Source organism: Grammomys surdaster, unplaced genomic scaffold (genome assembly GCF_004785775.1).
Source record: "Grammomys surdaster isolate TR1022 unplaced genomic scaffold, NIH_TR_1.0 126546, whole genome shotgun sequence".
NCBI lineage: Eukaryota > Metazoa > Chordata > Mammalia > Rodentia > Muridae > Grammomys > Grammomys surdaster.
Window position 1 is genome coordinate 8,775,892 of NW_021621338.1, and position 25,406 is coordinate 8,801,297.

At 40.5% G+C, this 25,406-nt stretch overlaps 1 protein-coding gene across 2 annotated transcripts in view; it reads right to left on the reverse strand.

The window, feature by feature from the left end:
* Positions 1–258: 258 nt before the first annotated feature.
* The window catches only part of Ap1s3 (adaptor related protein complex 1 subunit sigma 3), a 60,377-nt gene continuing 35,229 nt past the window's right edge, over positions 259–25,406 (reverse strand). The window contains exons 2-6 of one of the 2 annotated variants that reach the window (XR_003710418.1): positions 18,350–18,528; positions 16,891–16,999; positions 6,088–6,225; positions 4,783–4,974; positions 259–1,254 (exon numbers count right to left, since the gene is read on the reverse strand). Coding sequence is in view for 1 of the 2 variants with exons in the window: in XM_028760675.1 (XP_028616508.1) it covers positions 1,219–1,254; positions 6,088–6,225; positions 16,891–16,999; positions 18,350–18,528 (462 nt within the window). In the remaining variant the exon portion in view is untranslated. The remainder of the gene's footprint in view (positions 1,255–4,782; positions 4,975–6,087; positions 6,226–16,890; positions 17,000–18,349; positions 18,529–25,406) is intronic. The other variant, XM_028760675.1, reaches the window with a different exon arrangement.

Below are 25,406 nucleotides of genomic sequence, written 5' to 3' on the forward strand. Positions count from 1 at the left end.
CGAAGGACACCAAACCTCGACACTTACACAGAGAATGCATGTACAAAACTGCAGACAGAGATGCCATGAACAAATGCTACAAGCAGCTTCCTCCTTCATGTCTGAGCATGCTCAGTACCTGGCTATGCAGAGCTTTTGTTTTGGAAGCATGAAGGTGACATGATCACAGTAATTACGGTTAGCAGAAAATATTTTTCTGAGGAAGAGGATTAAAAAAAAAACAAAAAGAAAAGAAAAATGAAAGAGTCACCTCCCATGAAGGGTACAATGAAAATACACACAACCTAAGGAAACCTTAAACATTCACCTTATATTAAAAATATTTTTAAAAGTCTCACAAGGAATGAAATATCTGAAAATAAAATATCTTTAAAAAATCACAAGGAGTAATTGGAACATGAAATATAAAATAGTAGTAGAGATCACAATTATTACTATATAAATATTGCTATAGCTCTTCCTCTTGGTATTATGGTAATAACAGGAGATGCTGTAACATTTCATCCCCAGATCTCTAGAAACCTTAATAAATCTATAGCTTGTAGAAACCACAACCTTACTGAAATGTCCCTTAATGTTCAATTGAAAGCAAAGTAAAAACCTTGATCTAGCACCTTCTAAGACATCAAAATCTCTTATAAAGTTTTATCCCAATTCTAAAAAGAAAAAAAAAGTTGAATTCAAGACATTAAAGTCATAATACATTGTATCTGACTTGAAATTATAGTAGCATTGAACATATTAAAAAACATCTAGTATCATGTATGAAATCTGAGCTATTAACATAAACTTAATTTATGTACATTTTAAAACATTTAAGACAGGCATTCACTATATAAAATATACTTTACATTCAAAATTGTGTGTTATCAGTCTACAAGTAGAAGAACAAATGGCTACAAAAATTATCATATTGCAACCAATATTTGAGATTACTTTAAAAATACCACAAGGACTTAAAACACTGCAAGCAACTATTCAGTCTGCAGCAACTATCTGAAACACCTAGAGCCACAGTGAGTATTGATACATAGTATAATACATGTAGCAAACATAAGGACATCATGCTAACAACTTTAACTTTTGCTAGCTAACACAGAATCCCTTTAAGTCATTTTTGGCATGGTGCCAGAGGCCGTGTGGAAACTGGATGCAAGAAGTTGCTTGTTTGCAGGGTCACAGTATGGAGCACTCAAAATCTTCAAGTAGACTGTACACTTAAAATGTGGGCTTGTTCATGTATTCTTCCATTGTCTGAAAGAGAACAGTGACTAAGAGCAATATTCCCTTCAAGACATAGGTGTTAGCAGACCATGATTTGTTTTTCATTCTTTGTTTTGCTTGGCAATATTAAAAAATATTTCAAAAACATACACAGACATAAACTTTTGCATTGTGCTGAAGGTGACTGCAAATTTCAATATCATTTGTCTCCATGTACACCTGGTTGTAAATATATCACTTTTAATTGAGAAAGGGCTAAGCTTGATCAGGAAGTGGATGTTTGGGAAGAGAGATGTTAAAGCAACAACTGTGGAGACATCACTGCTGATTTAAAGTTCATGTGTCTAAAATGGTGTGAGGACCATATGCAGGCATATGTGTGTGCGTGTGTGTGTGTGTGTGTGTTTGTACGCATGGGCTAGAGAAGCCCCAAGTATACTATGTAGCATATACATTGTTTTCTATACTGTGCAGAACCTCTTCATTAAACCTACAACCCAATCAGAGGGGAGAAACATCTCATGACTCTGGAGGATTTCTACCATGCTTTTTGGAAGAAAGTTTCTCCAAAGTATCTAGACCCTCTTTCAGTTCCCAAATTTGCTAAGAAGTCACAGCATTTAACTTTCCTGTCTTCATGTTTTAAGAGTTTGAGTTTGTAACTCCTGGTTACAAGTAGAATTCCACAGTGGTACTGCAAACTCCCTCCTACTGAACAGCCCAGGTTATAACAATGAGGGGAAGAAGTGAACAGCAAGTTATCCTTAGACAATACCTTAAGTCACTATGAGTCACTATAAGCTTGCTTAGCAATCAATGCTTAAATATCTACCCCAACATGTGTGCCCCCTTTGAACATCCAAGGAAAGTGTACAGCATGGGCCAAAGAGATCAAGGCTAGTGACCAACAAGATTGTCTAGAGCAGCTCAACCCTCACAAGGATCACATAGCAGACATCCTGCACATCATATATTTATATGATTCATAACAGTAGCAAAATTACAGTAGTAGCAGTGACATAATTTTATGGTTGAGAGGTCACCACAACATTAGGAACCATGTTAAAGAGTCATAGCATTAGAAAAATTGAGAGCCACTGATCTAGAGGATCTCCAAATTAGAAATCTTGGTTTCTAACTGCTTCTGGTGTCTCTTCCAGTGCAGCACTGTTGAAATTATTTATGCTTAGCCAGCCACACTTCCTCCAAAGCTTGCCAGCCTCGTAACTGAGCACTGGCCAAGAAAGACCCATACTCCAAGGTGTCTCCTCAGAATCTCCTCTTGAGTATTCCATCCTTTTCTTTTAACTTGACTGGGGTGTCAAAACTGGCCTACAGCCTATGTGGCTTTTGTAGGGTTTATTGAATGTATCCCCATTAAGAAATCTCCAAAACAAATCAAGTGTAAAATTTATTTAGATTAAGAGATGACAGCACATTATCAATATTAAAAAGATGACAAAAATTTAGAACAGCATGCTCTATTTGTTTGATACTCTAATTTTACATGTGCTATGGCTATATAGTCTTTGCAGTCAAAATGCCTTACTTTTGCAAAGTTGACTATATGGACACACTGCCTGGCCCTTTCAGGCTCTTTGTCCATTGCTGAGATGGACAAAGGACATGAAGTGGACACCTCACAGACTCTAGGGTTCACTGGGCTCTGGATATCTGCCCTGCATTAGCATGAGGTGACTCCAGGCCTGAATCCTGCCTTACTTGTCCTGTCTGAGTCCTGCTATCACTCTGGGAGGATGAGGAAGCTATGGGAAGGTTTCTTGTTTTCTTGAACTTGCCACTAAAAAGGCTTGGAACCAACTTAAAACTAGAACAGTGTCAAATCTTTGTCCTCCTATGCCTTCATGAGAGTCTGCCTAGAGTCAGGTTGAGACTCACACCATGGTGGTATGTATTTGTACCCCTTTCTACTGCACTGTAGTCTTGGTTTATGCTTTGTAGGTTGAAGTATGGGGGCTCACCAAGCAGTATCTCATGCATCCACATGTGTGTGTGGGATGGCCTACTGCTTGAACTTCATTTGACCTTCCCCTCTTGACAGGGCATTGTCTGTAAAGATTATCCACTCATGACTGCCCTCATCTGGTAATCTTGAGAATTACATCTACTCTTCAGTCCGCTTCTAACTTTATCAGACCACCCACGTTGCTGCTACTTCCTTCCATATAAATCAATCTCAAACAATTAGACTTTCTGGTTTATCAACATCTAACCTGAATATACTCAGATTAAGCTCTGAGCACCTGGAACTTTGAGACTATTGAGTCTCCTTTGTAAATATGTGAAAATAACTTTGGTTTTCCTCCCCTGCCCTAAGAAACCTTTAATAAGTGTAATCGAGGGGGAAGGGGGTCCTAAGAGCTACTTTAGGGTTTTTAGTTCTAAAGCAGTGTTTCGTAACTGTGGGTCACAACCCCTTTAGAGGTCACATATCAGATATCCTGCATATCAGACATATTGCAATTCATAATGGTAACAAAATTATAGTTATGAAGTACCAACAAAATAATTTATTTTATGGCTCAGGGGTAGGAGTCACCATAACATGAGGAATTGTATTTAAAGGTCATAGCATTAGGAATGTTGACAGCCACTGTTCTAAAGGGAAGACAATGTCATAACAGCCTTCCTCAGCCTACTACAAATATGTGTTTAGAATATATTTGTTCTTGAAGGTCAAGAAATAAAGAGGTAATCCTTCTCCTTTATATAATCTTAACATGTTCTCTTAAATATTTCATACTTCCTGAAGCAGAACAGACATGCAAAGTCAACTACTCAACAAGCCACCCCCTACCCCCCATACACACCAAAGTTCCTTGACATCACTGGATGGGTACCAGAGGCCATGAGGACACTAGTAACACTCTCACATGGCCGGCTCTGTTCATTCAACAAGTGACATTTAAGGGCAGACACAATCATGCCTGGTCACTGGAGCACAATGTTTAACCCAGGGTCTCTGGTGAAATCTTTCACAGGAAACCTTTCCCACTGACCATTCAATCACCAGGGACAGGAACCAACCAACCCTTACTGTGAAAGGGCTCACTTCCTAAAATGCCTGGTCCCAAGATTTAAACAGAACTAGAAACACGGGTTCACTGAAAGCTAGTAAAAACTTGTTTCCTGCTTTTAGGGGACTTTAAAATAATCTAGGTGTGCCTTGGATTCAATTCATGAAGCTTTAATTACTGAAGTGCCAAAGACTCTGTGGGAAACCTGCCTCTTCTATAAGGAGCTTCCATCTTAAAGACCAAGAAGAGAGTATCAGGAACAACCACCACTACCTACTCCCTACTTCTCTGCCCCAGCATATTTTAATCAATGCTCTTTTGTGGAATTTCCAAACCACTGGTTTCTGCAATACCTCATAAAATGCACCTTCTTGTGGCATTTGGAAAACGTCAAGTAAGACTCAGAGAGGTTCAATGCATTTCTTTGAGGGGACAACACCTCAGGCAATAAATGCATTGGCCTGATAAGCACAGAGCTGCTTATGGGAGCCCACCCTTAGCTTCCTTCATTTGCACTCACCTGAGGATGGAGTCCCTCCATGGGTAGAAGTAAGTAATCAGCTCACAGTACTGCCAAGATAGTTGCTGAGAAATCATGCCTAATGTCTTATTAACTTAACCAGTCTCTTATTTCCAAATAGCAGGAAGAATGACTTTAGCACCAATTTTAAAAAGGTACTTTATAATTCTTGAAATCCTCTTGGTTCTTGACCTGTTATGAAAACAGGAAGATGGAAAAACCCACTGAGGCTAGGGGTGGTACATGCCTGTCATCCCAGCAAGATGGGAGGTAGGCAGGAGGATTGTGATTTCAAACCCAACCTGGGTTACACAGTAAGACTCTGTCTTTTAAAAGGAAAAAAAAAGTAAAAAAAGAAAAAGAAAAAAGAAAACAAAAAGACAGTAGAGTGGAGGAGGCAGGGAAAAAGAAATGTCCCTTTTCCCACTGACATTGTTGGAGAGGTGAGACAGAATCTAGGCACCCAAAACCACGCTTGGTTTAGAACAAGTCATTTAGTCTAGACTAAATTAACAGATGAGTTTTATATATTTGAGAAGGCAAGGGTTGGTGGGATACAGTCCTCTTTTTGATTGTCCTTGTAGGAGCTAATGTAGGTTATGTTCCCCTACTAGGTTTGATTCAAATCTGGGATGCTTCTAAAAAGAAAAGTCCCAGGATATTTTATGAGCAATCACAGAGTGAGAAGGAGCATGAAGCACGAGCTTCAGGACCATTTATACCCCTGCAATCCTGCTACCAGTGCTCCCGATTTATTTATGCAAACAGGAGCACATAGACCTAAGGCCGTCCCAAGAGAAGTGGGAAATTTCAATTAAAATGACAAATGCCATCTTCGATAACACAGCTTTAATATTCCCAGCAAATGAAATAACTACGTGCTGCTGTACATCCTTCCCAGGGCAGAGCAAATGTTTTAATGAAAGTCTTTTTATACATCTCATAAACTTACATTTGCAAAGAATAGCACCAAGCATTTCATTCACTTCAGAGGGTAAGATATTTTCAGACCCCAAAGTTCAGGCAACAAAACAAGCAAAGATTCAGGACCAGATCTCGAGGGTCCAAAGCTCTGTTTCATATTTATTAACTACGAAAATAAGCAGGACATTTTACCATAAGTCTCTATTCACTCACTATAAAATAGGCTAACATCTAGTGAGAATTGCTGAAAGAATTAAGCTAATACATGCAAATTGTTGAAAGTGGAAGCTATGCTCAGAACAAAATGTGGGTGAGGTCCTCAGTGTTAACTGTATTATAATTAGTGCTGGAATCACCCCAGGTATAGAAAACCATACTGACCTCCTGTAACATATCAGAGTCTTCAATAGCCTTGACTGCCGTTTTCTTGGATGTTTCCTGTATTTCTCCACCTATTATAAACTCATCAAGGATGAAATACGCCTTTTCAAAATTAAAGATAATATCCAGCTCACAGACCTGATAAGAAAAAAAAAAGTTTTGATAAATTTGCAGTAGAATCAGGAAAGGATCTGCCACCATCTCCAGCTTTCCCAACATTGCCATTCGGTTCAAGTGATATCCAAACGCAAAACACCACATGGCATTTCAAAGACATAAAGATGGGAACAGGGAAATTTAGACTTTAGCAAAGGTAAAACCAAATCCTATTAAAGTAGCATATGTCCTTACATAACAAGGTTTGTGTGGTTCAAAAGAGAAATGTCCCCCATAGCCTCAAGTATTTGAACACTTGGTCATTAGCAGGTGGCACTTGGCATGGTTATGGAACATCTGGGGTTACAGCCTTGCTAAAGGAACCAGGTCAGGGGAAGCATGCATTGGGGTTTAGAGCCTCATCCCTCTTCTGGTTCACACTCTCTAGATCTCTGCTTCCTGTGTGAGACCGAGATGGGATTCCTCAGTTTCTTGCTCCTGCCACACTAGCATACCTCCCCTATCTTCATGAACTTCTCCTCTCGAACTAGAAGTCCAAAGAAACTGCCCTCAGTAAGTTACTTTTGGTTATAGTATTTCACCATGCTATGGAAAAGTAATTAATGCAGTGTTTTGTGTTGTAACAGAAAATATGAGACTCAATAGGCGAGTGAGGTCTCTAGGTGCTTTGCTCACATGCACAAGCAGAAGCTGGGTCCCTGCTGTTCTTTAATCACAGGTCCAGAACCTCAATTCTGCACTCAATTCTCCTGCACTCGAGTCTAACGGCTGTCAGGCTAGTGAACTGCCAGTTTTATAATATATCAAAGTCACATGTTAAGGCTCCTAAAAACTCTTCCTGGGCTACAGGCCAGCGGGTGTGGATCAGGTCTAAAAGCCTGTACTGCTAGCAGATTCCCACATGATACTGAAGCTTCTAGTTATTAAAACTGCACATTAACTGGGGTCAAAGACCAATAGAGAGACTGACAGGTCTCAATAAGCAAGTAAAGCCATCCCCATAATCTGGATGCTTCAACCTGTGAATGCTTCTGCACTGCTTACTTCACAACTCACTGAAAACTGACTCTTTCCACACCCTACTTGTCCAACTGAAGCTGCTCTCTTTAAACCATCTGGCTGAAAGTTCCCCCATTCTCTTTTGAGCTCACCTCAGAGGCGTCTGACACTCTTGTCAATCTGCTTTTTTTTTTTTAAAGATTTATTTATTTTAGCTATTTTCCTAGCTGTCTTCCAACACACCAGAAGAGGGCATTGGACCCCATGACAGATAGATGTGAGTCACTATGTGGCTGCTGGGAATTGAACTCAGAACCTCTGGAAGAGCAGTCAGTGCTCTTAACTGCGGAGCCATCTCTCCAGCCCCTACCAATCTATCTCTTGATGACAAGATTTCTTCTTCCTTGCTCACCTAAGCTTGGCTATGCCATTTAACAGTCTTCCTGTGACACTGATGACTCCTTCTCAGACCTTCTGGATGATTCTGTTTTACTTCTCCCCCACTACCTTGTGTTTGATGGGTATGTACTGGTGGATCAGACAAGGTAGCTCAAGGGATAAAACTGCTTGCTGCCAATCCTGAGATTTGAGTTTGATCACCAAGACCCACATGATAGAAAGAGAGAATCTATCCCCACAAATTTTCCTCAGACCTCTACACACATCCCCTAGCAACCAAACAATCCCCCATCAAAATAAGTGAATGTGATTTTAAAAAATCCTTGTTAAAGTAATTATTTATGGAGTGCTTGGGGCATATCAACATGCAGAACAGCTAATATGTCCTCCCCATGAGGCTTTCTCACTGGCCATCCATCTTCAATCCTGGTGTTCTTCTGCACAGCTCCTTCTCTTTGCAATACACCTCGTCCGTCTTCTGGACAACCTCAGTGGGTCTCACGGTGAGAGCTCCCTTCTTTCATTCCCCTCCATCCACTGGTTCTGCTCTCTTGCTTTGGTCATCAATCCCTATTGATCCTTGCATCCAAACAGAACGCTTCACATTCCTCCACTTCACAACTGCTTGAGCCAACAAATGGTGCAACAAACACAACATGTTCTCCATCCACCCAAGTACTTCATCTGCTGACTACATGTCTACATGGGCATTCTTCGCTCTACATCACTGAGTCCCAGACTGATCAAGTTTATGCTTTCTTCCTTTACTCCCTAATTTTGCTTATTATTTCTTCTAATTGATGTGAGAGCTCATTAATCCTCCCCCTCCACTCATTCTTCTCGTACTAACTAGTTTTATGTCAGCTTGTCACAAGCTAGAGTCATAAGGAAAGAGGGATCTTTAGTAGGAAAAACACCTCAAGATTGGGCAAGCCTGTAGGGCTTGTTCTTAATTACTGATTGATAGGGGAGTGTCCAGCCCTTTGTGGGTACTGCTGTCCCTGGACTGATGGTGCTGAGTTCTATAATAGAGTAGGCTGAGCAAGCCACTAGGAGCAAGGCAGTAAGCAGCACTCCTCCATTGCCTCGATATCAGTTTCTGCTTCCAGGTCCCTGCCAAGCTTGAGTTCCTGTCCAGACTTCCTTGGATGATGAATTATGATGTGAAAGCCTAAGCCTAATAAATCCTTTCCTCCCCACCCTTCTTTGGTCATTGTTTCATCACTGCAATAGTAACCCTAAGGAAGACAACTCTACTTCCCTTGGTCCTGACCTTTGCCTTGATTACCAATCCTATTGATTCTACCATCTAAATAAAACCCCAGCCTCTCATCCCTCCAGTTCACAGCTGCAACTCCTCCCATCAGGCTTACCGTAATGATATTTTATGTAACCTCTTTGCCTGTCTAAGACCATAGTCACACTTTGCTAAAATTCTTCTCTCATCTCCTCCTTGTATGAGGTCAAGAATTCAAGATAGATTTTAATTCTCCCATGTGACACAGAGGATTTCGCCATGCCAACCCCACTTCTCTGCTTTCCTGTGCTTGTCTTTATCAACTGTCACAGTCACACAAGCTACCAGGCACCATGGTTGATCATGTCCTTACCCTGGCACATGCCGGAAAGAATTGAACCATTCTTCCAAGTCTCTTTCTTTTACTCACCTACTGACAAAACCATATAAATTTCTCAATGCAGAAAGAATTTTTGCAAATCCCTACCCAAGATTAAAAGATGTAAAAACAAACTATAAAACCAGATGACGTAGCACACACCTTTATCCCAAGCACTCAGTAGGCAGAGGCAGGTGGATTTCCTTGAGTACATGGCCAGCCTGTTCTACATAGTGAGTTCCAGAACAACAAGAGTTCAAAAAACCAAAACAGACAAACAAACAAAACAACAGCAAAATAATAAACAATTCATAGACAAAGGAAGATGGGGGAGGGTAATACATGTCTAATAATAAGGATAACTTCAAGAAGTCAAGAGAAAGGCAAACTGAATCCATATTCACCAGGAAATTCAGTGAAAATAGCCACTGCTGGTAACGGTAAAAATAAGTACATCTACTCACTGTCAGTGGAATTTATAAATCTTTTATGCCATTTTTGGTTGACTGGCCAAACTAGAGTCTGTTAATTTTGAGTGCAAAAATGCTTGCACCCACATCTGGTAGAATTTGTCAATTGGTAAAGGCACTTGCACAGAAGAAGCCTGACTGTAACAGGACACCAGAAATTTGCACAACTGACATTACAAGATAGAAGTACCATTCAGGCCATAAAAGCCAGCATGTAGACAGTATCACCTGCTAAAATGAAAACAAAGTCCTAATCTACCACAGTCCATAGTTCTGGGAAAACCTTGCTTTTTGATATTTCTGTCATACTGCTTCTGGATAACTCTTCTTCTTGACCTAAGAATGTCAACCCAGAATATGGTATTTGTTCTTAAAAGTTCACCCTGAGAAAGCCTCAGTGCTACACTGGGATCTCAAACACCCAGAGTAGTCATTGGCCAGTTAATAAAGATTTTCTACTGGCTTAAATTCAGGCAGTCTTCTCTGGTAAATACCCCACAAGAATGACAACCTGAGTTCTAATCCCAGAGCTCATGTAAAGATAAAAGGAACTCCAAAATTATCCTCTGACTTCCACATGTGCAGTGGACCTTGCATGAACTGGTATACATATATACAAATCACAGACACATACACACACATGCACACGCGCGCACGTACGCACACACACACACACACACACACACACACACACACACACCAGGGACATATACATACACATAGATAATAATAATAAGTAATAATAACAATGACCTAAAAATAAGTACTTTTTAAAAATTCCTGGGCCAAACAGTTCCATAAGAGGGTTAGCCCCATGATATGTTAAAATCAATACCCAATAAGACATATAAGCAACACTGGTTATGGGGGCCTCATTTTTTAAGAATAATTGGGGACAATCCAAAGTCTACTCATAAAGAACTGTTCAAATCATGCATAGGTATTGTATATGTCTATGTACAGTTTGAAAAGAATAGGGTAGGTTTACATGGAAAGATATAGAAAGGTCTCTAACAGGCCTGTAAGGAGAATAATAAACTTATTAAAAAATGTGCAAGCCGGGCGGTGGTGGCGCACGCCTTTAATCCCAGCACTTGGGAGGCAGAGGCAGGTGGATTTCTGAGTTCGAGGCCAGCCTGGTCTACAGAGTGAGTTCCAGGACAGCCAGGGCTATACAGAGAAACTCTGTCTCGAAAAACCAAAAAAAAAAAAAAAAAATGTGCATACTTCAATCCATTTGTTAAAGTTTAAAAGATTATATGTTTAGAAAGGTATGAAAATGCGTTTTTTTATAATTTTGAACAATACAGACAGAAAGAAATTACAGTAAATTAAACATCCATGTACGAAAAAGTACCAGAAGAAATCAGTTACCAGAAGCCAGGAGAGGCAGAAGTCAGGGTTTAGGGTAGCGATGGCAGAGAAAGCTCAGCGTTCAAGGCAGGTACAGACTAGAAATCCAAGCAGACAGGAGCATTGTTAAGATGAACCATCAATAGAGCCCTGTCAGGTAACCTGACAAACATTTCTACAAATCCACTAGGAACCTCTCATGGCCCACTCAGAGCAGTCATCTGTCCCCAGATTTGAAGCCTTCTTCGACAGGCATGGGACAATCAATACTCTGCATCTAATTTCTGGGAATAAGATAAGGAGTTGCATACAGAGTTGGATACACACAACACACACACACACATACCTTCACAGCAAATGTTGTGTGTATATGGTAACTCCAAAGTGCTACTCTACAGGCCATCTCCATCTCAGCATAAGTAGAGGTGACAATCTGTTCAACTGGGACAAAGTTCAAGTTCTTTCAGCTATTACTGAAATACTTCTAAATTCTACTTTAACGTCCTATATATAACTATATGCAGAACTGTGTGTGAAAGCTTTATATGTGTGTGTTTGTGTGTGTGTGTGTGTGTATACCCATCAAGTGATATACATTGCGTCTTCCTTCACCGTCTATGTAATAACCAAGAAACCTTTCTTTGCCATTCCCTCCACCGCTACGTATATAGATTCTGGCATACAACTTATAAATGGCACAAAATTTCATTTTATTTTATACTTCCTAATCTTTTATTTTATTTTGTTTTACTATGGTATGACTTAAAGCTCTTCTCTTACAGCAGAATATATACTACTGTGGTACTATTTCTGACAGCTCATCAACTAAATCGTTTTGAGTAAAGTCTAAGATAAGAAGCATCTGCCCTTGAACTCCTCTTTAAGTAAATACATGAAGTTTCAAGGTACACAAAGGAAATGTTTCAGATAGTAAGAAATACTACAGAATTAGACATGAAAACCAGTTGCAATGCAACATATGACTAACAATCAATAGTTTATATACTTTTCCTAACCACTGTCTTTACTATCACAGTAGCCCATGTATTTAGCAAAATAAATGTTTTTTATCAGCATTTTTAGTGTCATATCCTCATCAGTGAGAGGGAGATTCATGAAGGTCTGAAATCTTGGATCTGGTTACTAAGTAAGCAGACACGAGGGTCAAGACACTTAATGCCCTTCCTCTCATAACAGAAAAATTTCCTAGGTCAGATTCAAAAGCTTCCTGGGACAGAAGCATCCACACACTCAAAATACATCAATCAAAATTCATGCTGCAATGCAGAATGGAAATATGGCAAATGTCTAAATCCCTTTATCTACTTCGAAACCCCAAGGCATTTCTGTTTAGCATCTGTAAATTGGGGTTAATGCTACTTACTGAAGATTGAAAGATTAACTGCTCAATCCTTGATAATCTCCTTAGAATTGAAAGACACTATAAAATACATCACTCAAATTAGGAACCAGAGATTTTGATCTATCTGTCTTCAAAATACAGTATTTTCAAGGTATAACTTTCCCCTTGCATAATATAAGGGCTGAACTCAATGAAATCTTTGGTATTAGTATGAGAGGAAAATAAATCAAAAGAGAAATATCTTATTTCTGAGATGATGTCAATGAGGATCAGTCCCAGAAGCCTTTGGTCATCACCGTTAATTAATAAAAATTGAACACCTATTGGGCATAGAGCCCTGAAGTGCTCTTAGCTTAATGAAAAGTTCATCGAATGTTTTAGTGAATTAAAATTTTGATTCATGACAAAGATAGAGCTTCTAGAGGTGTACCAGAATTGGATGGAGAATCAATGCTACAGCTGCAGGAAGTTATTCCGAACCTCTTTACGCTCTCTCTGGGCCTAGATACTGGTGGAGATGTCTTGAAATTCTTTTAAGAAATGATGTGGTCTGAAATATCTGGTTGAATTTCAGTTAAACACAGAGAGATCAAAATTCAGCCTCAAGTCACATGATTGCAGTTGGTTTAAACCAGAGAAACAACAGGCGAAACCAGAGTTCAGAAATGAGGAAGAGAGGGGAGAGTACACAAAAGCTCAGACTTCCAGAAACACCTTCATGCCCTTTGCAAAGGGCCCTGTCTGTAGTTCATTTCAAAGGAAAGTACCAAAAATGTCAGAATTCATTAGAATAAAAGAAAGCAGGAAGTTAAATAATTCCATGTTTTAAAACTTGCTACTATATATGCCCTGCTTTGAAAAAAAAATAAAATTTGTTGTGTCAGGAAGACATGGGGTTATTCTTGAATATTGACAATAACTGAAGACTCCCAAGCAATATGTTATAACATCATTTACATGGGAAAGAAGAGGGAGAAAATTCATATAGAAGCCCTCTCAATACTTGTTATTGTGAAGTCTGTTGAAAAAAAGAAGAAAAGCTGGGTGTGCTGTTAATCCCGCAAGAGGCAGGAGGATCTCTGAGTTCAAGGCCAAACTAATTTACAAAGCAATTTCCAGGACTGCCCAGGCTATACAGAGAGATCTTGTCCCAGAAACTACCCCTTACTCGTAAAAAAATATATATATATATATTGATATATATATATATTGATGTATATATATCAATGATCCAATGATAAAAAAAATGTTGTCTGTTCAGTTTCAGAGAAAGAATACTATTCAGCTATTAAAAACAAGGACATCATGAATTTTGCAGGCAAATGGATGGAACTAGAAAATATCATTCTGAGTGACCCAGACTCAAGATGACATGCATTCACTATACTCATTGATTAAGTAGATAAGGTACAGAATACCCATGATACACTCCACAGACCCAAAGAAGTTAAATGAAGGCAGGCCCAACTGAAGACGTTTGAATCCCATTTAGAAGTGGGATATAAAATAGTCATGAGAGGCAGAGAAGGAGGGACTTGGGTGGAAGGGGGTGAGGAGGGGAATAGGGGAGGCTGGATTAGGATCAGGATCAGGTTTGGAAAGAGACAGGAGAGGCTCAGAGGGCCAGGAGAATGAATGGAATCTGTAGCTGGCAGGGGTGGAGAGTTGGGAGGCATTTCTAAGACATGCCAGAGACCTGGGATGGGGGAGGTTCCCAGAAGTCAATGCAGGTGACCTTAGCTGAGATGTATAGCAGTGGGGATATGGAACCTGAAGAGGCAACGTCCTGTAGCCAGGCAGGACCCCAGTGTTGGCATAAAACCACCAACACACCCAGAAAACTTTCAACCCTAAATTTGTCATGTCAACAAGAAATTCAGGGACAGGGGATAGATGGAACAGAGACTGAGAGAATGAATGGCCAACCAATAACTGGCCCAACTTGAGACCCATCCCACCTCGGACAAACACCAATCCCTAACACTATTAACGATACTCTGTTATGTTTACAGACAAGAGCATGTTGTCCTGTGAGAGGCTCTACCCAGCAGCTGACTCAAACAGATACAAATACCCACAGCCAAACATTGGACAAAGGACAGGGACTCTCATGGAAGAGTTGGGGGAAGGATTGAAGGTCCTGAAGGGGATGAGAACTCCACAGAAGACCAACAATGTTATCTAACCTGGACCCCATGGGAGCTCTCAGAGACTGAGCCACTTACCAAAGAGCATGCATGGGCTAGACAGAGGTCCCTGGCACATGTGTAGCAGAGGGCTACCTTGTCCTGCCTTAGCAGGAGAGGATGAACCCAATTCTGCAGAGACTTAATGCACCAGGGCAGGGGGATACCCAGGGGCCCCACCCTCTCAAAGGCAAAAGGGAGGGTCGTTAGGGAAGGGACTCTGTGGAGGGGGACCAGGAGGGAATGACAGCATTTGGGATGTAATTAAATAAATAGATAATAAATAAATTTGGAATAAGTATGTAGAAAGCATAAAACTCCCAATAAAAAGAAAAAAAAATCTGGAAGCAAATTCTCCGAACATCACTTGATAAATGTCCATGACCACGGGAATGTGCTAAGAACGTTGCTGGAGGAACCTTTTCCAGCTCTGATAGCTTTCTTTCCTACAACAGTGTATTTTACTAGTGTCTAGATGGCATCTGTTAAAATCTGGCCCGGAAGTATTTATGAGTGGTGAGGCATGGGCAGAGGTCAAAGGTCATGACCCCAGTAAAGGGCCAGGTTTGCATTGCATCAGCTCTTGCACCGGGTAGGATACTCTAAGCTACTGCATGACCTCGGATGTTGCTGAGGACAGGAACACAACGGAAAGAACACAGCAAGGGAGGAGGAGTTGTCTGTTACCACTGTTCTGAAAGCTTGCCTTAGAGCCTAGGAGGTGTGGAGTTTTCTGGTAATGAGGAATAATGTTCCACCTAGGTCTGTGTTTTATAAAAAACAAAAAAGGTATTTACCAACAGGCCAAGCCTAGAAGCAAGGAAGGGTATAGGGGTAGAAATGGCCAAATAAGAAGCTAAATGTAAAACCTCAAGTACACCAGCTACATTAGTGCACTGTTGGTTTTGTGTCAACTTTGTCTCATCAGAGACAAAGGGGCCTCAGTTGAGGAAACACCTCCATGAGATCCAGTTGTAAGGCAATTTTTTTTTTTCAACTAGTGATCAATGGGGAAGGCCCCAGCCCATTGTGAGTGGTGCTAACCTTGGGTTGGTGGTCCTAGGTTATATAAGAAAGTATGCTGAGCAAGCCAGAGCATCAGCTCCTGCCTCCAGGGTCTTGTCCTGTTTGACTTCCTGCCCTGACTTTCTTCAATAGTAATATGTACATGTAAGCCTAATTAATAAACCCTTTTCTCGCCAATTTGATTTTAGATCATGGTGATTCACTGCAGCAATAGAAACCCTAAGTCAGCTAGTGAGATGGAAATGAAAGAGATGAGCTTTAAGTTTAAATTAAAGAGTCAGGTAGGTTCTAGTAATAGGTAAAGAAAGGAAAGAAAGGCAAAAAAAAAAAGAATCCTATCTTTTGCATTGAAGGATTCTAGGAAATAGCAAATTTCAACCACCAGACACAATACGTTGGTAAAGGATGGACATAGCACTTGATCAGTGAAGATCATCACTGGGTAAGCAAAGAAGAGTCACTTGGCAATAGATTCTTTGAAAGAATCCACAGACACATTAGGCAGGTGGGAAAAGATGCACAGCATTTAGAAGATGGGAGCGGGTTTAGGGAAGTCAGAGGAAGAAGAAAATCAGGGTGGCGCCTCCTGATGCAGCAGAAAGCAATGTCATAGTCAAAAACAGTGGGGAGGGATTTAAAGGATGAATAAAAATCCAGTGCTCCAGAGAAGGCAAAGCAGGTTAAGACTGAAGAAATATGAATATAGTGGTATAGAGGACTCAGTGTAACTAAGCAACTCCCTGAAGTGGTAAGATGGGGCCCAGCTGCAAGCTGGCACGGAGTGAATATGTCTGAAGATGGGAGCAGCTGTGAGAGATCATTGCATCTGTTCCTGAAATAAATGCAAATGAGGTTTTAAAAGCGACTGGATTGGGGACATTTGCTTGTTTGGGTTGTTGTTACTGTTCCTTGTGTACTAATAATATTGTAACTTTAAACAATGCCAGAGAAGGAACAAAATGTCAAACAGAAAAGAAATGGCAAAGCCAGTAAGGAGTAAGGGACCAGAGATCATTCACAATTAAAGTCAAGTTCCCTGAAACAAGGTCTTTGCAATGTGAAGGTAAAGATGCACCCACATCTTTTGGAGTGGTTCACATACTAAGACATGCAGGTAGGGAGGAATCCTGTAATCCTAAACCAAGGTGAGCCAGCGCCATCCTCAGTACAATGCAATTGATAGTTTAGATTTTAGAGAGAGAAAAGGAATACAGGAGATGAGCAAAAGCAAGAACCGATGGATGCTGACTCTAACGGGCCAGGAAGACACTTACATTTCCAAAGTATTTATCCAGCAACTCCACATAACGATGAACAATCTCTAGTGTCAAGAGCTCATTGTCTTGATTTTCTATTGCACAGCAAAAATATAAACTAGCATACCTTGAAAAGAAAAAAAATAAGGAAAAGCAAAATTGAATGAGACAACAAATAAGCCAAAGTGGGTTTTCTCTATGGGCGTGCATCCTCCTGCTTTCTCTATAGATTCTCCCCATACAAGGATAAAAATCATTGCTCGTGGTGTGCACTACAGTCCTCAAGTAGAAACCAGAGTATATAAAACTGCTGCAGTGCCTAGATGATATCTGTTAATCACGTCAACAGATGCTCTCAACAGAAGTTTACCTTGAAGAGCTTCAATCAGAAGCATGTTCCTCTGGTCCATGGTAATCAGGGTGTTTGTTCAAGCTTCTGTCCAGTTTGTAAATTGTCTCTAATATACAATCCTTCAGCAACGCTCTCAGGGGCCCACACTCCCATGTCTGCCTCAGCAACGCTCTCAGGGGCCCACACTCCCATGTCTGCCTTCACATGGTGTCTCATTCCATGTCTCTCACATTCAGTTTTTTAGAAGCTGTTTTCCAAAGCACTCCCTGGTAGTGGACTCCATAATATCAGCCCATCCACGCTATTCCTTTCTTACTGTTTTTTAAAAACACTCTCCGCATTTCCACTGTGCATTTCCCATTTGGGAAGCTGTAGTTTGATGTAGGACATGGGGTCAGGCCAGCTATGTCCATGTCCTAACTTAGGCATCCATTACCTGAGTCTTCATTGAAAAGCTGGCTTTACCTCTCAAACCTCAGGTTTCTCATTTATAGATTAGGATTCCTTGCTAGTAGGGTCTTGCCACACAGGTGCATCAAAAGAAATCTAGGCACTAAAGGAAGAAAGAGCTGGACTTGAGTCCTGGCTTTACTGATTATCATTCAACTACTGTGACTAGGTAGTAATTACTTACACTGTGCGTCCTCAGTTCACCCATCTGCAAATATGAACTATAGTATGAGCAATCCATTGGAAAGATTCTCATTTCTCTGCCACATTTACTTGCATTCTCCCATAGCATTTGCTACTAGGTGGATATATGTGGTTTGCTTAAAAAATGTGCTTCTTGAAAATAGAAACATAATCTGTCTCATTCATTTGCTGCTGTATCTACAGTCATTGAAATGACACTGGGAATGTAACCTGTGTTCACAAAATGTTAACAGAGCACTTGTGTGCAGATTCAGCACACAGCTTAAGCATTCAGAATCCATCTAACACTCGGAAGCTGATACATGTCGATGGAGATCTTCACTAGCGGTCACTCTTTGTTGCAAATACTTAGCCTCTACTCGTGAAAGATTTCAGAAAGCGCTGAGATTGGTATTGCAATCTAAAGTGTTCAGAACTAAAACAGAGCAAAAACGATAATGAAAAGTTTGGTTCTCATGAAGTTACTCACACCTTTTATAAACAAGTTTCAGCTCCTTCCAGTCAATGAAGCTACTGGTCCTGTGCCCGCGAGAGAGGACGGTCTGGATGATCTCCCGCGTGATCTTCTTCCTCTCCTTGTCAGGGAGTGTGGTATACCATTTCTGCAGCCGCAGCTTCCCTTGTCGACTGAAGAGCAAGATGAAATGTATCTAGAACAAAAAGGCACAGACAAGCCCCCAGGGTTCACTCAGCCAAGTTACTGTACAGATTGGGGTGTTTGGGGACTGGGTAGAGCCAGGAACATACCCTGGGAGAATATTTACCCACCTGAGAATGATCCCATCTGTGAAATTACATTTACCCACCAGAGGAGCCAAGCATGGACCACCCCACACAAACCTTACTTCTGTTGGAGAACACTATGTTCAAAAAAAAAATTAAATTCCTCAAGGGTTGTAAATTCATTAAGATTCAAAACGAATAAAAGGAAGTAGTAGGGCTCTCTGATGCAAATTCTTCCTTGACAAATAAAACAAGAAAAATGTTTGAATGGATTTTCCTTAGAGTTACAGCCTTCCATATTCCGAACCACAACTGTGTAAACACAGGAATGGGGAGAGGACAGTGGAATGTGAAGGTAACTTAAAAAAAAATAGTAAAAATTTTTAATTTTTTTTTAAATTTATTTTTAAAATTTTTAAATTTAAACAATGAAGAGGAAGAGGAGGAGGAGGAGGAAGAGGAGAAGGAGGCGGCGGCGGCAATGGAAAGAGTGCAAAAAAGAACAAAAGGACCAGACCTAAGTGTGAAAGCTCCACTCCCTTTGTGGCGCTCAGGCTGACCCTGACGTTTCCTATCTCAGGAGAGGATTGCCTCCTCAGCCTGGTAGATATGTAACAATGTAGATAGTGAGTTGACTACACTAGGAAGTCGCCTCACTTTGTTTCCAAATCAGTTTTGATATGTGTATTCAAAGTGAAATTTTATATTTTCATAAATTTTAAGAACTTTAAAAAGGTTTATTTATTTATTATATCTATATAGCATTCTGCCTGCATGTATGCCTACAAGCCAGAAGAGGGCACCAGATCTCATTATAGATGGTTCTGAGCCACCATGTGGTTGCAGGGAATTGAACACAGGAAGTGCTCTTAACCTCTGAGCCATCTCTCCAGCCCCAATTTTAAGAACTTTAAATGAAGGACAACACTCTAAGTTCAGTACCTTGGGTATAGAGCAGACCTCACTTACAGAGACTGTCAGGTAGCCTCGGCTTTTATTTGACAAAAGGTCACATCTACTTAGCTCATTGTATTAAAAGATAAGAATTAAAAGTCATGATTGGTTTATTTGGTGTTTATCGATTAAAGAAATAAAAGAAAACTTGGGGCTGGAGAGATGCTCCAGTGATGGGGAGCACTTGTTGCTCTTGCAGAAGACCTGGATTGGGTTTCCAAGCAGCCACATGGTGGCTCACAGCCATCCATAACTTTGGTTCCAGGAATGTGATGCCCTCTTCTGAACTTCTGAGGGCACCAGGCATTCATGTGATACACATACATACATGCAGGCAAAACATGTGTACATGTAAGATAAAAATCAATAAATCTAAAAATAAATTATAAATAAAATGCATTATTACAGTTAATACTTTTGTGAATGGTCCAAACGCATATGCTCCGAACCAAGAATAACAACAGTTAAAAAATAAATAAAACACATTAAACAAACAAACAAGCAAGCAAAAAACAGTCTTCTGTTTTTGCTGAAGAGTTCTCTCTTCTAATGACATGGCACAAACCTAACAGCTCACTAGGTGGTGACATCTGAAGTCAGTGGACACCAGGATCTTCCTCTAACTTACAGAATTTGTGGGCTTCTTTTTGTAATTGATTTTATCTATTATTAGCATGTATGCGTCTCTTTGTCTCTGTCTGTCGTGAGTGTGTGTGTGTGTGTTGTGGGGAGGTGGCTCCCACCAAATGCTTATGGAAGACAAACAAGTCTGTGAAGTTGATTCTCTCCCTCTACCTTTCTGTGGGTTCCAGGAATGGAGCTTGGGTGATGGCCACCAGGTTTGTGCAGCAAGGGCTTGCACAGATACCCTTCCTTTTTTCTTTGTTTTTATTTTCCTCTCTCTCTCTCCCCTCTCTCTCTCTCTCTCTCTCTCTCTCTCTCTCTCTTTCATTCTTTCTTTTTTTTAAAGTAAAGCTTTTTTTTTTAAGTGACAACAAGCTCCTGATCTGAAAAGACATCACACAGCGTGAAAATAACTTAAAACTACTGCTAGTATCTGCTTAAAGAAACATCACCCTAAACCAGGATGTTCTTCGAGCACTTCATTTTGAAGGCCAGGGAGATGGCTCGGTGAGTAATGGCACTTCCCACTAACTCCAGCCCTCTGGGCTCTATCCTCAGGCCTCACACAGTAGAAGAAGTAAGTGATTCAGGAATGCACACAGTCTTTCCTAGGAATCATTCTTGGATAGGTACATTTGCCTCCGATCCTGGCTAGTTTTTATTATCAACTCGACACAACCTAGTATCAACTGGGAGGAGGGAGCCTCATTTAAAGAACTGTCTCAATCAGACTGGCCTATGGCCATGTCTGAACCTGACAGATGATTGATCGTGGAGAGCACAGTCTACTGTGGGTAGAACCATTCCTAGAAAGGTGGGCCTGCTGTGTATAAGAAAGCTAGATGACCCAATGAATGAACTGGTAAGCAGCATTTGTCTATGCTTCCTGCCATGTATTCCTACCCTGACTTCCCTCAATGATGATATATACTGGAAATGTAAGCTGAAACAAACTCTTCCCTCCCCAAAGTTGGTCTTGGTTGGAGTGTTTTCTCACAGTAACAGAAACAATGTAGAATACCACTCTAACAGTGTAAAATCGGATGTCTCTGAAATGTAAAATAATAAATTAATTAATTAATTTAAAGACAGTGCATAACTCAGGACGTGAAGAACAAGGCTCAGTTGGGGATTACCACCAGATGAGACTGTTCAATCCCAAGTTTAGCAAGTGGTCATATTTCTGCTAGAGAAATCAAATCTATAAATTCAGAGGGTATTGGCTCTCACTTCCTATGAGAAATATTATTTTCTTCCCATCTAACCTCTTCTGCTTCAACATAAAAAGTTTCTCCTGATTTTATCAGAGCACACACAAAAACTGCCCCCACTAACCTTAGATTAATAACGAATGGTTCACATAGTTAAGACAGCCCTACAAGTATCCCTCAGCCAATTCTTTCCAGAAGGAATCTATTTATTGATGTCATAATTCTTATTCTAGAGAGCCCCTTGGGATTCTCCATAGACTAAGTGTTACTGTCAACCCGTATTAGTTCTGAGTTCTTTATGAGGCTGTAACTATTGGAGTGGTCGCTCCTCCTCCACCTTTTCCTTGTTGAATAAACATCTCAGAATGAATTGTCCATGTTAACATGGAACAATAATCTAGAACAATGATGAGAAGTATTAAAAAAAAAAGCAATGAATTCAAAGTGAAAGGATAAAAAGAACATGTACACACACACACAGTTCATGTGAAACACAAAACTATGTTCCCTGTTCAAAAGAAACAATGGGTCATTCAAGCACACCCACAGTCCATGCATAGCAGCAATGCATAAGTCATGGTTAGAAGACTCAGTCCAGGCAAGTCCTGTGATTTGTGTTGGGGAACCAGTTTCCTCCTTAGATTTTTACCTCAGAGGTTGGGCAAGCTAGCAACATGAATTGCAGTGATTTTGCAAGCTTATTGCCTCCTACAACTAACTTTATCTAATTTATTGATGTAGTCATTCAGGGCACATTTGGCTAATTTGTTTCAAGAGGTTAATCAAATAGAGTCTTGTATTAGCATTATCTTCCCTCCCACCCCAAAGAAGACAAATGAAGGGGTTTCTTTTTTTTCAGTATTTGTAGAGTCAACCTGGACTTGATGCCCAAAAAAAACTTCAAGACCACCACCAATGCCACTGGGAGAAAAGAAAAAAAAGAGACTAGTAACACTCTCACTGCATAAAATACAATAAGGAGCAGTGATCAGGGTTATGGTCTTATACATCTGACCCAATACTTAGCCTGATCTACCCCTTAATAGTCCAGAATTTTCACCTCTCCTCAAGAGGGGCCACTTTATTGGTCTATTTTTAGGAGTCTAGTTTGGGCACAGATGGTCTCTCAAATGCAAAGATGAATTGTCAGATGATACAAGTATTCCTTGTCCTCAGAGTTCACTAGAGTAACACCTGACCCCATTGGGCAACCCCAGAGCTTGGATAGTTTTGAGTGTTTTCTTGTTACAGATCTTCATGCAGGGACAAAGTGCCACCAGGGCTTTGAGGGAAACATGAAGCAGACTAGTGCCAAGCCATCTGTTCTGTGACTTTGAACCAGTGCTGTCATGTTACTTCTTGTTCACTATTTGTCAGAAAGGCTTTTCATAGTAGCATCTAGTTCTTCATGATTGTTACCAGCTCTTAACTTCCATTCATGAACTCAACCCATGACCAGCTTCTAAGATAAAAGGCAACTAGGGCTTTCCCTGTCCTGGGCATCTGTACGATAAGCACCACTATCCAGATTTCCTCCTAGTCAATCAACCAAATAGACCCCTCTTCTGATGACCGAGGTCACATGGATTTTCACTTAAACAGCAGTGTTCATCTGACCTACCTTTAATAGCAACACTGCAGCCCAGATCAGCCCACCTGTTCCTATCTTTCTTCTATTTGGAGATGTCAGATTCCCAAATTGGTACTACCATGATTATTTGATCAGCCAACTCATGAATTCCCAGTGGTGCTTGGAAACTTTCTGCATATTTCTTAATTTCAAATATCTCCCCTTTCCATTTTCCATGTCAGTTACTCTAATTCATCCTCATGTCCTTCACAGTCTGAGGGTTTTCTCAACTCCTCCCACATTCACACACTCAGCCCTAACCCAGTGTGCTTCCTTCGTTGTTGAGGAACACAACATCTCCCTTAGTCCTTGATGATCAGCCTTTTTAACCTCCTAGAAAGCGTGCGTGCCTCATCGTTCCTCTGTTGCCCATCTTTTAGAACTCTGTACATGCAGATGCTGGGTAAATACAAGTTTCTCTTTCTTAAAAGTATAGTTAGTGTCCATTTGAGAAAACCCCCAACCTTCAGTAAAAGTGACTCAGCAGTGTCAAAACTCCATGAGTCTACTTTTAAAAGCTCTATCTTTAAAATGTGCCTTAAAATGAAAGTAAATAAAACTGGGTACGATGTATGCCTTTGATTCCAGATCTCAAGAGACAGAGACAGGACGATCAAGACTTTTGGGTTAGCCTGGGCTACATAACCAGACCCTGTCTCAAAAATAGCAAAAAGTAAGTAAAAAATAGAGATAAATGTTCAGAACTAGATGTTTACCATACTAACACATACAAAACTGGAAAATGCTTTAATGCCTAAAAATAAAGTCTTGGGTGATACTTTTTAACCAATTTCAATAAGACAATAATTCTGATGATAAACAACAAAAAACATGAAGTTGGATACACACTATTATACTCAAAAATAGATTGATTATACTTGCAAAGAAATTACGTGATGAAAACATACTAAACTATTAACAGTCGTTGTCTTAGAACAGCAGAATAATAAATGTTATTTTCCTCTTTGTACTTCATTGAGTTTTCTAAAATTCACATGTAAGATACTATAATTATAAAATGTATAATAAAATATCTTCATGAGTTCAGTAAAAAGCAGTCAGTATTCTATTCAAAGCCTACCAAGTGAATGCTGAGGTTCTCTCTCTGCCTCACAGCATGGCACCTTATACAGAGCAGGGTGTCAGAGTGCTGAGTTGCTGCCAGTTCACAGAGGACAAAAAAGCAGATATGACCTTCTAGGGCAGTGAAAATGCTTGGCATGGTATCATTATGGCAGAAACATGTGATTATATATTTGTGCAAATGGATACAATGCCCAACACCAAGGTGGGCCTTACTAGAAACTGTGGATTTAGGTCACAAGTTAAAAATCAGTGGGGGGCATGGGAGAGCTGACCCCAAGGTTATGGGAACTAGATTGTTGGTCCTGTCTATCACCAGCAGCAGCACTGGAGAGCATAGGCTCTGCACCTTGCCTGGGTGCACCTTGCCTGGCCAACACAGTGGAACTGGCTCTGGTGGTGTGGGTACAGGTGAGTTGGCCCTGAAGGCATAAAATCAGGGAAGCTGACCCTGCCCCCCTGCTAGCTGGGTAGAACTGGAGAACTCACCCTGGTGTTGCAGATAAGGCAGTGCCAGAGGGCTGATCAGCTCAGCTACAACCCAGGCCCAGATCTAGGGCTCTGAGTTGGTCACTCCAGAATCTACAACACCTCTGAACTGTTGAAGTACATGAAAGGGTTGGTCCTACTGATCCAAAGCTGCAGGATCTTCAGGACACAGGGCAACAACAGGATAGCTGAGAGGAATCCCAGTGAGGATCCAATATTAATGGTGTGGCAGAAGCCAGAGGCCTCGAACCAGACCAATGACTCATTGCAATGAATATTTGCAAGTGAAGATGTGTGGACAGAGGGGTATAGTGTGGGGCACACTAAGAACATAAAACAGCTTCCATGATGAGATGTTTTCTATGCTTTGTTCTGTTTGTTTTTATTTGTTAGTTTGCTTGTTTGTTTGAGGGTAAGAGGTTGCAAGGGCGGAGGGAGGATACACTGGAGATGAGTGGGACTGGGGTACATGACGTGAAACTCACAAAAAAAAAATCAATAAAAAGTTGAAAGAAAAAGAATAAAGCTCGTCAGTTGTAACATGCGTGCCACTTGGCACAGAACGTTAATAATACGGGAGGGTGTCTACTGGAGGATGCCTTTGTACAGTCTGCTCACCTGTGCCATGAAGCTAAAATGCTGTATAACAGCGCATGTTTTAAAAAGCAAACTGTATAACAAGACTGAATGTCTCTTAATCAAATGGCTGAGATGTAAAAGCTGGACATGGATAAGGACAAAGATACCAGCTAAGGTGTGTGTGTGGTTGTGGGTGGGTGGGGAGGGTGTTTCTATACCAGCTAAGGTGTGTGTG